Raw genomic sequence first — 11,033 nt, forward strand, 5'->3', positions numbered from 1 at the left:
GCAAAGGAAGGGAACTACGGGAATCATCTCCGTGTCATCGCGTGCTTCACTCTCGGTTACCTCTATCCCACTCTATTTCCTATTGCGTAGCTATACCTTGCTTAGTTGATATCCTTGTCATATAGGTAAATTCACTTAGTTGCATATCTAGAGAATTTACCTTTTGAGTCAAGCCTAAATTGAAAAACAATTAAAAATTGGTTAGCACCTATTCACCCCCCCCTCTAGGTGCGGCATACGATCCTTTCAGTGATACCTAACCACCCAACCTCAGGTTGATTCTCCTTTCAGGTGGTGCTTTAATATGTTGTAATTTCTGCAACTTCGTCATCCAATTAACTATTTGACCCCGTTGATAGCATGACCAATTAATGTACTCCCTCCGTCACATGAAACTTGTCTGACATTTGTCAAAATTTAGATGTATCTAAATACTATTTATTGTCTACATACATATGAATTTAGACAAATTCCAGACATCTTTCATGGGATAGAGGGAGTATAGTTCTTTTTAAACTTAATATTCATAAAAATTATATTATTCATCCAGAAATTATATACCAGTGTGGATGCACTCTATATAGAACGCAAAAGACTATACTATATGTATCATCAATTTTTAATTTTTTTTGCTTCTATATTTTAAAACAGATACTCCTAACCCATTAAACCGGTCATAGGAAAATAATTATAAGTACAAAATCTATGATTCTTTTTATATGATTTATGGGGGTGTGATGTACCTAAACATTGTCCATGCATAAGTTTATGTAAAATAATTCACATAACAAGAAGTTCACAAATTATCTATGAACCGGATTAAACAAAAAAAATCACTTAGTTGTGTAAACAAGAAAATCACTTGATGAAAACCGGATTAGACAAATTGTCTATGAACCGGATTAAAAGAGAAGTTCACATAATTAGATAACTAAGGGGTGTAAGGCTACTCATAGTGAGAGTAACTTCACTATGAAGAGAGAGGGGGATAGAGTAACATAGCTAGTTACTGTAACATCAAATTTCTCAAGATACAATGAGTCTACAGGCTAATTAATGAAAACATCTATGATACTACCTATGTCCATAAATAGATGCTAAAAGTTTGTCTAAATTTGAATGTATCTAGACATAATTTAGTGTATAGATACATCCAAATTTAAATAAATCTTTGCCATCTATTTATAGACGGAGGGTACTATTTTGATGTTCTAATCACTATAAAGTTAGTAACATAGAGTAGTAACATGTGCATATTTCTATGTTACTTTCCACTATGACTAATCTAAGTTGTAATAGATTAAACCACCGTTGATGAAAACCACAAAAAAATCATCAATAGCAGCCGCAAGACAACACACCTACTTGGGTACCATTATCCAAAATTTAGAATTCCACGGAAAAGAAAGGCCGCGTCAACAATATTAATCTTAGAAGTCGTTTGGAAGCCAGGTTTTCATTTCATTTGTAGCATTTTGAAATGAATACATATATTCATTTCATTTATATTGTAATTCCAGAAATGGACACTTGTTTGGTTGCCACAGGAATTGTAAATGACAGTAGAATTCAATATTGAATTTGTTTGGTTGCCACAGGAATTGTGAATGATAGGTTTCAGCTCGAAATTGTAATTACACATGGCATCATTTTGCTGGATTTTCTAAATAAAATGATGGCCCAATTCGGTGGCAACCAAATAGCCCACTTATAGAATTTTAAAATGAATTCCAGAATTCCAGTCTCAAATGATGGATACCAAACGACCTCTTACAGTAAAGTTCCATACAATTTTGCAAAAAGGTCCCATTAGATTTTTCTCGTGCTCCCCAAAATTTGATCGCGAAAAAAGCTCGTTAAACCCCCTCGCCGCTCCGGCCTTCATTCTCGGCGGCGGCGGCGGCTGGAATTTGGCATCGCCCCGTCGTGGTCTGCGGATCTCCGGCCCCCGAGGTATCCTTCTCTCCGAAACTCCGTCCTCTACTGTAGTGGCCTGCAGTGGAGATCTATATTTCGGACATTGTTAATTCCACGGAATAGTAGGTGACCGAAACCTAGTTTCCTCCGCGGAAATCTAATCCAAAATTTCTCATCTTCTTCAGTCCAATCTGCTTCTGTTCGTCGCGGACTTGTTTCCTGCGCGGCGGCGAGCCGGCAAGGGCAGGCGGCGGTGCGGGTCCGCCTCCCTCATGCAGAATCGGGTAAAATCACATCCTGCCGCGGCCTCGCCCTCTTCCTCCAGCGGCGGTGACGGCTCCGGCTTCTGTCTCAGCGACATAAGTAAGTCAGTTTTCTTCCACCAACCCCTCACCTCAGCGATGAGCCGTGTTGATGAATGGGGTACAATAATGTTGTGTTTCAGTGGAACTGGACGCCGGCAGCGGAGGAGACCACAGAGCGCCGGGTAGCCCAAGGTCCAAGCACTCCGCCACCGAGCAGAGACGTCGCTGCAAAATCAATGAGAGGCAAGCCACCCATGTTCAATCGACTGTGCACTATCCATCAAAATACAACTCCCTGACATTGCCCCATAAACCTGTCGATAACTAGTATTAGCATTATTACTACTGGCTAACCGCAATGCAGATTTCAGATGCTTCGTGACCTCGTACCGCAAAGTGATCAGAAGAGAGATAGGGCTACATTCCTTTTGGAGGTCATTGGTTTCCTCTCCCTTTGCCCTGTTTCTACGAGGCTACCTATTTTTTTGCAATAAACTTCCAGTGCACCTATGAACCAGCATGTTAACCTCTGCAGGTGATTGAATACGTCAAATTCTTACAAGAAAAGGTACAAAAGCATGAGTCATGCTCATGCACGGGTGGTGATTGGAGCCAAGAACATGCAAAATTGGCACCCTGGGTAATCCACATTTCTCTCGCCTCCTGTGTACTTTACATACGCATGCCTGCTAATTTGATTTTTTTGCGTTGTATTAACAGAGTAGCCACCGTGTGCCAGTTGATCTTATGCCAGGTGCAGCAACCACAATGGAAAATTTCTCTCCTGGGAATTTTCTGGACAACAGCATCCCCGCCATGCCAGAAATGCTGCAAAATGAGGAAGCAGTAGTAGAGCCGGCCAGGTTAAATGCAGGTAAAATTTTGATAATATGTTTATCTGAGTTGTTTGCCTTTCCGTTTGTAGTGTTCAACCAGTGCTAATTCTTTATCATCTCTTGTCAGATAGTATAGAATCGCAATACCAGTCACAATGGCAACAACTTCCATCTACAGTGGATTGTCCTGTCAACGGTGAAATGAGCAATGAGAAAGAAGAAATGACTATAGATGAGGGCACCATAACTATTTCTAGTGTGTACTCCCAGAAGTATGTATCTAGCTTGTGCAAATTTCTCTGAAATTTCCCTTGGCGAACTTCCGGCAATTGCTATTAGTTGGTTTTAGAGTTTCTGAAAAAAAGGGGTAGCTACTCTTTATGGTACATATAACTCTTAGCTGCAAAAGGTTTCTCAACATGTTCTCCCTGGTATTTTATGCACTTCTCTGTACTACGACTTGTAGGATGAATAGTGTATATGCATGAAAGCCAAAAAAATGTGCCATACCCACGTCTTATAATACCACAAGGTGTCTTACCCTTATCTGATACATATCTTTTATCATACGTGCCGATACATATCCAGTGAGTATTGGGCACACATGCCTGATTTTTAGTTTGTAAGAAATGATTCCATATATCTACATCTTTATTCAGCTTTAGGTTGGAGTTATCTCCACCATTCATTTAGCTCCATTTTCTTTTTTGATTACTCGTTGCATTTTGTATTGCTACATGTTTTCTTTACATTCATCTTTAATAGCTTTGACTCATCCAACTAATTTTGTAATTCATCTTGAGCAGCCTATTTACAGCTTTGTCTGATGCAATGGAGAATTTGGGTGTTGATTTGTCTCAAGCAAGTGTCACTGTGCATGTCAATCTGGGTAGAAGAGCAGTTTCCAGAAGGTCTAATAGTATGTCCAGTGCAAAGGTGAAAGTTCTCGATTGACTCGTGAATGTTCGATTAAAATATGGAGTGGAGCACTAGTTTGAATTCCTGCCATCATTGAATAGATGTATTTAGCATGTTGCAAAAAGTATATTGATAAAATAGGCACAATTACGAGACTAATCTTGTCCTCAGTGTCTCAACCACAAGAATAATGCATGGTTAATACAGGGCACATTTGAAAGACATGTAAGGCTTGACCGTGGACAAACTGCTATCCAATATGTAATGCCGTTATAAGACCTAGTTTGTTTTGTATCACAGGGGGCATTATTAAGATGAGAATAGTAATAGATTCATAATGTTCTTGCTTTTAATCTATTATATTACAAACCTGCACTGCACTTAGTTGTAAATTGTAATTTTGTACAAGACAGACTTGTGTTATAGAGTAGTTGTCCATTTATCTTCGCTGCTGCCTGCTTCTAATACCCTTCCGTTTCTCGAATTAATGGTAAGCTGTCACTAGGCGTGGCATAAAAGAAAACCAAATATAAACTAAATTGGAGCTGCGCTTCCCAGGAACAATGTCCTCTTACTATTCTGCTCATTGTTTATTTAAGAAGTCATCTGACCTTGGAGGTGGCAATTTGGCTCATAGGAGCAAATGCTCTCATTATATAAAATAATTAAAAAATAATTTTAAAAATGTTAAAAAATTCTGATACAAATTTTTTGGTGTACATCGTGACATTCTATGTTAGTGCACAAATTTTAGTGGAGAAACAACATTTTATATGGCGTGTACAAAAAAGACAAAAAAATATCATGTACGTAGTCGTGTTATAGCATCAAAACTTGTCTTTTTTACGGGAGCCACAATTGTTTTTAGTTTTTTTTGAAAACTTATGTACCAACATAATATGTCTAGACGTACATGTAAAAATTTAGTTTAGAATTTTTTAACACTTTGAAATGTGCATTCACATAATGGGAGCATATGCTCCTATGAGCCAAAGTGCATTTTCCTCTGACCTTTTCTTTCTTTAAACAGGAACAGGAAGGCATGCCAGCAAAGTAGCAAACTAAATCATGCTAAATGCTAGGCAGACCAGAAACTGTGAGTAATCTGAGCAAGTGTTGAAGAGGCAAAGACAACTAGGGAGTCGTTTCCCTGGTTAGATCAGGTCTATGCTTCTATGGATAAACCCCTTCTATTCTACCTTCAAGTGGCCTCTCTCTTTGATCCTTGCTGGTTGTAAATTAAGTCAACATTTGTCTCAGATCATGTTTTGGCAAGTTCGGTATATGTCATGTCAGATTCGTTAGAAGCTACAGTACAACCTACCCTGCTTCATAAAATCTTTCAGCCTAGCCATTCTTTCTATACATGCTTAATCATTTAGAAATAGTATTTCCAAAATGGAGGCCCACGGTTTTGGGGGGGCCCACGAATAAGACAACTAAAATGCTGAGGTTGTGGGCTATAGCACGAGACAGGGCTGTTGAAAAACACAGCCAAACTAGAGTTGGTTTCCAAGCCGTTTTTGCGATAAGAATCTCAAGATCCCTAAGTCTACAAGAAAACGCCAAATGCAGCTAAATCCACAAAAATGAAAAAAAAACACAGTTACATTAGTTGAAATACCAAATCCACCTGAAATCATGACACGAGCATGTCACGGCGACGGAAAAATAAAATTAAGATGTGCAGAAAGTAGCCCACGAGAACTATCAGAACGTTGAGATTCAGCAACGTGCCCACATCACCTGAAAGACCACATCAATGGAAGGAAAACTACATCCATATTTACAAGTAACCTCTCCAACATCTCATCTGTATCCTCTCTGCCAGTAACATGGCCTCTTCACATTGCGTGCTAATTGTCACTACTTTTAAGCTAACTACTGTGAATCAACTTGTAAGGGAAAGAGCCTTCAGCTGTTGTCGGTGTAGTCTTGCAACCTCTGCCCGATAATATAGCGCTCATCCCTGATAGAATCATGGAGTTTCACCAGGACTCTGTAGAATGCCTTGGCAAGGTAGCAGAGGGCACACACCGCGAGGCTGCCCAACCATGCAAAATGGTACACCGCTGAGTTCACCGCATCAGAGTAGCCAAATCTTGGGAAGAGGCCCTTTGCAAGCATATAAGGAACACCCAGAACAGTCACTAGTTTCATGGTGATAGGTACCAGTACATCTTGCAACACCCACATTGCCCTCAACCCTGCAAATCCGTCCTCCCTTGCCCGAGTAAGCTTCGGGTACCATCTTCCATCAATGAAATAGGCCAGGAAAGAGGCATCTGTTCTCCAATGAGCCTTCACCAGCAACAAAAAAAAACGATTAGGATATGTGCAAACCACCTTAAACCCATGCCAGCTGCAAGATAAGTCACAATAGAAACCCAGCCATTATTGGGCAGATATTGACAGTTATTAGTGTGCTTGAGGCAGCACAGGAGGCAAGAGGTAGACATTGTAGGCTTTATCAATGGAAAGGACGAATTATAAAAAATTCTGTGACTAATAAAAAACAAGCAGAACTTTTGGATGATTCACTTTAGTAGGGACGAGTTGTCTTTTGTAACTGGTAGAATTTGGGGGTAACGTAGCAAATTTTACAACATAATTCCAATGATCTGGTTATGCCATGGTACATGCAGCATAATAGCGTAAGTCAAGAGGCCAGGAAGGTGACAAGAGATGTTTTGTCTCACCAACTTAGTCCAGAATTTCAGCAATAGCCGCCCCAGGAACCAAATACTGAAAAGGTCCAGAACTGGAATGTCATCAGCTGGCACAGTGAAGGGTGATATCACTACAAGATCTACCAGGAACTTCAAGGGTGATATTAGGAGAAAATCAACCAGCACTCCGATCAGAATGGGAATGATAACAATCTGGCAGGAGACAACAAGTTACTGAACTGTAACTTAAAATCGAAAATAAATAAAAATACAATCACATCAATTAAATTGCTCACCCATATGAACAAAAGTGGAGCGCTCTTCATAGAAGTTACACCCCACTTGCAGATAACAGAAGCTAGAAGGTGTGTTCTCCCAGAACTGATGCAGATAAATGAATCTCTAGAGGCAGCGATAATAGCTGATATGATGCAAAATCCAACAGCGAAAGCAAACAGATCTACAAGAAAGATTTCCAGAGTAAGGACAAACGTGGTAAACAAATATCTACTTCCTTTACAGAGGAATATTAGCAATTATTACCATTAGACTTCAATCCACCTGCTACTGGCAGCTGAGGGATGGAAAACAAGAATGCACGCCCAACTGAAATTGGAAAAATAAGCACAGCGGAGTTGAATACCACAACAGTCAACCATGCTAGCATTACAAGTAGCATCACTCGAACTGCAACAAATTTCCTGTTACAATGTATAAGAATGGTAAATATCTACCCAAAAAATCATGTTGTCAACAAGTCTAAGTTTGCAAGATTTTAATTAGTTGAATGCAAAAAATAATGAGCTGGAACTTATACAAAACAAACACGAGATTAGGGAAAAAAATCAAAGAAAAACTGATTTATTTTGAGATATGAGAATAAAATTGCCCTGCAGAAGATGCAACAGTAAGCATATATGTTTTTGAAGAGCCAGTGTCACATGATCCACAATGCCCATATGAAACTTTAGACTATAAAATTATGTATGGATCTCACTTCAATGTTAGGCCCTATGAGAAGACACATTTCGGTAAGAACTACCGAGATATACTATCCTCTTCATTGATGAGGTAAAAATGTGCAAAGAGAACACACGCCAAAACTATTGCAATGTATGTATATGAAATAAATAGTGAGCAATGAAATTATAAGGATAAAAGCAGACTATATAAGAGAATAGGCATCACTGCAGTCAGGTTAAAAATAGTGCAGACCCGTCCCCTGGATCAAGAAAATATGGGGGTTCACCTTTTACCCTTAGCTTCATAAGTGCTGCCATACTGGTCATTTGGTACAACAGTATTCCCAACCTCATGTCCACAGGCTCCATCAGGCTGGACAATCAACAAATCTAATAGATCAAGAGCTCGTCCAGTACTGGCAAACCAAATTCTCACTATCTTCTCCACTAATGTGCCAGGCTTGAGGTATTTGAGTGTATTGCAAATGAGAAACCTCAGAAGAATAGCACCAGAAAGTAACTCTGCATAGTTCCGTGGCGCTTGCCAAAACGATGTGCCCTTAGTAGGAGGATCAAAGTAGCTACAATTTACAATATTAAAATAAATGTGTTGAGTCTCCAAAGACTGGCCAGGTATACATCAGATGAAGAACAGAAATAGGATACTTACGTGATATCTAATGGAAACAACTTAGGTGCCAACCGACAAGCAGTTTGAACAGGAACAAAAATGACCATACCAAGATAGACAATGCCAACAAAAAGACCAGGAAGCCTCTTCAAAAAAAATTTAAGGAATGGTTCACGTAAGCCTAGATTCTCATTTTCCTCTTCAGCAAGTTGGACAAATGGGATATTAAATCCTGTCCTCAGTATCTATTGAAGCAAACAAAAAATCACTCATTAGCCCTGAATCATATACTGTATACACTATGAGAAGGAAAGACCACGAATACAGTGAGACAAATACCGGGCGAAGAAGACTGGGCAACATGAATCGTAGTTCATAAAGGATGCATCCAGTAAGCCAATGAAGAGCAATAGAAGAAAATGATGAAGCCCATAAAACTTTGAACCTTTCATATGCTGTTGCATCAAACATTTTTGAGGTGCAGATATCAAGAGACCATCCGAAGAGCAAAGGGAATATTATAGCCATGTTTATGAGATTGAGAGAAATATTGGTAATAGTGATCAAATTTGCGATGCCTCTGAAGAGCTTCTGGCCCAGAGAGAATGCCTTACGGACCATAACATGTATACCAGGCAGTCTTGTAAAGGGGCTCAACAACCAGCATATCACATTAACCGAGGCCTTGAAGAAAACTGCAATCAGAAGGCGCTCGCCCCTTGAGTATTGACCGAAAGTATGCATCCCAGCAAAAGTAACACCCAGTGAAAAGATAAATTTATATCCAATGAAAAGGATATAACCAGTTGAAGCGTTTGGGTTGACTTCAGCCGTATTTCCAAAGTAGAAACATGATATGCACCATAGGATTATCCTTCCCAACGAGAAAGGGACAAAACCAAAAATACAAGCAATGGCTATGTCAACTATTACCACCTGATGAGAAAAGCATATAGTTAGAATTTTCTGGAAATAAGTATAAAAAAGCTAAGCACAATAAATCTCAAGCATACATTGTCCAAAAGCATGCACATAACTAAGCCAGTGTAGACAAAGCCAGGAACTAGTCTCACAAGGTAATAAAATCCTGAAACAGCGCAATGATTACAGCGCCAAGGACAAGATTTTGCCACTTGTGGTGGCGCACTCAAAACAATAATAACCAAATAACCCTACACGGCTAGACCTATATATCCTAACATTATAATTTGAATGTATCCAAGGTGCGGACAGACAAACAGCAAACCAAATTGATGATGTGTCACCCAATTGCTGGGTAGGAAAAAGGTAAAGAGCTGAACGCCATCCAAATTTAAAGAACAATTTAAAGCATTGTGTTGATAACCAAATCATTTAATTTTTTGTATTGCTGGCAATAACCTGGATCGTAAGCAACATCTGCACTTTGAAATGGACTTATGCTGTACTATGACCGAGTAAGCAAAACCATGACAAAGTGTGATAAATGCTCTAGAAGATAACCGCATTAATCAATGGTTCACCACTACAAGAAGAATCTATAACCCTCCCATCACAGTAACCCTTTGAATGGAAAATCCCTTTGCAGCAGTTTGTCTTGTAAATCATTATTTGCTTCTCAACTTAATGCTAGGACGACCAAAGCTTTGGCACGCTCTATAAGAATAAGAAACAGTAGTGCACAGTCAAGACGGTGGGGATACCAAAGCAAGAATCATACCATCAAGGAAGCTTCAACAGTATGCAGCGCGAGGACTTGCAGGCTATCCATTCCCCCAAATCTGTTCTGAAGGCGAGCTTCCAGGCGAGCTATCCAGAGGGCCAATGGAGCAACAACATCAGCAGCAATTCTGGCAAGCCCGTTACGCTGTCTAAAATGGCCAAGGTCCCTGACGAAGGCTCTTCTGGCAGACACGCAGGCCACTATGGTGTCCACGGAGGGCATGAACCTGAACCTGTAGATGCCATCTGCGAAGATGGAGCTGGCGGAGAGGCGGATGGAGAGCAGGCTGCGCACTTGCGCGAAGCTCCTGGAGAGGGCGATGCGCCATGTCCAGAGCGTGGTGATGGGCATGACGAACTCCCAGAGGACCATGGCGAAGACGAGGGAGAGCAGCAGGACGGCCCAGCCCATGGCCTTGTTGGCCAGGCCGAGCACGAACTCGGAGACGGGCAGCCTCGCGGGCGCGTTCGGGGCGTAGAGAGGGCTGATGGTGATCTCGCGGCTGCACACCTGGTCGATATGGAATTTGGGTATTTAGTTTAGCGCAGTCGCGGCGGCAGCAGCGGGATGAATCGAAGTTAGCGAATACAAGGTCATCCATGGCGGGTAGGGTTAGGCGGAGGAGGAGGGTACCTCGCACCGGGACTGGCGGCTGGTGGCGAGCCATCGGAGTAGGCAGTCGTCGTGGACGAACCTGATGCTGCCGCTGCAGGCGCAGGGGCGGCGCAGGGGACGATCCGCCTCGGCGGGGAAGCGGCAGATGCGGCACTGGTCCCCGTCCTCGTCGTCCGACCCGTCCGCCGTGGAGGATAGCGCCATCTCCGGCGGAGGGGCGGCGGCCATCCTTCGGGAAGCTTCTCTTCGTCCTTGTCCCTTCTCTCTCTAAAGAGGAGGACACCTTCCTCGCATCCCTCTTTGCTTCCCGGCCGACACCAACACTAGTTTTCTTTTAATTGAGTTGCTAGTTTTCTCTTGCACTAATTCTCGATTATTCGAGGGTTTCTTCGACTCAAAGGATTCCAAAACACAAACACGGAATAACAAAACATAAATTACTCCGTACAACTACAATCTCGCATAATCCTATATTCTG

General features: G+C 41.2%; 2 protein-coding genes across 2 annotated transcripts; one reads left to right on the plus strand and one right to left on the minus strand.

Annotated features, from left to right (window-relative positions):
- The first annotated feature begins 1,901 nt into the window (after nt 1-1,901).
- On the plus strand, nt 1,902-5,289 carry LOC124683409 (transcription factor BIM2-like). The gene is made up of 9 exons (XM_047217922.1): nt 1,902-1,953; nt 2,103-2,280; nt 2,363-2,465; nt 2,587-2,656; nt 2,758-2,862; nt 2,943-3,096; nt 3,186-3,330; nt 3,865-3,994; nt 5,007-5,289. The coding sequence occupies exons 2-9, from the start codon at nt 2,190-2,192 to the stop codon at nt 5,031-5,033; spliced, it is 825 nt and encodes a 274-aa protein (XP_047073878.1). The 5' UTR covers nt 1,902-1,953; nt 2,103-2,189; the 3' UTR covers nt 5,034-5,289.
- A 279-nt stretch (nt 5,290-5,568) lies between these two features.
- Nucleotides 5,569-10,783, minus strand: LOC124691915 (probable E3 ubiquitin ligase SUD1). The gene is made up of 9 exons (XM_047225205.1): nt 10,574-10,783; nt 9,938-10,450; nt 8,578-9,174; nt 8,278-8,483; nt 7,895-8,188; nt 7,189-7,346; nt 6,942-7,105; nt 6,676-6,858; nt 5,569-6,277 (listed from the first exon to the last, which is right to left on the minus strand). The coding sequence occupies exons 1-9, from the start codon at nt 10,781-10,783 to the stop codon at nt 5,891-5,893; spliced, it is 2,712 nt and encodes a 903-aa protein (XP_047081161.1). The 3' UTR covers nt 5,569-5,890.
- Between the last annotated feature and the right edge of the window lie 250 nt (nt 10,784-11,033).

Source organism: Lolium rigidum, chromosome 1, assembly GCF_022539505.1.
Source record: "Lolium rigidum isolate FL_2022 chromosome 1, APGP_CSIRO_Lrig_0.1, whole genome shotgun sequence".
NCBI lineage: Eukaryota > Viridiplantae > Streptophyta > Magnoliopsida > Poales > Poaceae > Lolium > Lolium rigidum.

What these genes read in the sequence shown, in the direction of transcription:
- LOC124683409 (XM_047217922.1), top strand. Translation starts at nt 2,190, where the DNA reads ATGCAGAATCGGGTAAAATCACATCCTGCCGCGGCCTCGCCCTCTTCC. An exon ending in CGCTGCAAAATCAATGAGAG is followed by an intron (nt 2,466 to 2,586) that starts GCAAGCCACCCA and finishes ACCGCAATGCAG; the next exon opens with ATTTCAGATGCTTCGTGACC. An exon ending in TCTAGTGTGTACTCCCAGAA is followed by an intron (nt 3,331 to 3,864) that starts GTATGTATCTAG and finishes CATCTTGAGCAG; the next exon opens with CCTATTTACAGCTTTGTCTG.
- LOC124691915 (XM_047225205.1), bottom strand. Translation starts at nt 10,783, where the DNA reads ATGGCCGCCGCCCCTCCGCCGGAGATGGCGCTATCCTCCACGGCGGAC. An exon ending in TTGTTTCCATTAGATATCAC is followed by an intron (nt 8,189 to 8,277) that starts GTAAGTATCCTA and finishes TGTAAATTGTAG; the next exon opens with CTACTTTGATCCTCCTACTA. An exon ending in CTCCACTTTTGTTCATATGG is followed by an intron (nt 6,859 to 6,941) that starts GTGAGCAATTTA and finishes GTCTCCTGCCAG; the next exon opens with ATTGTTATCATTCCCATTCT.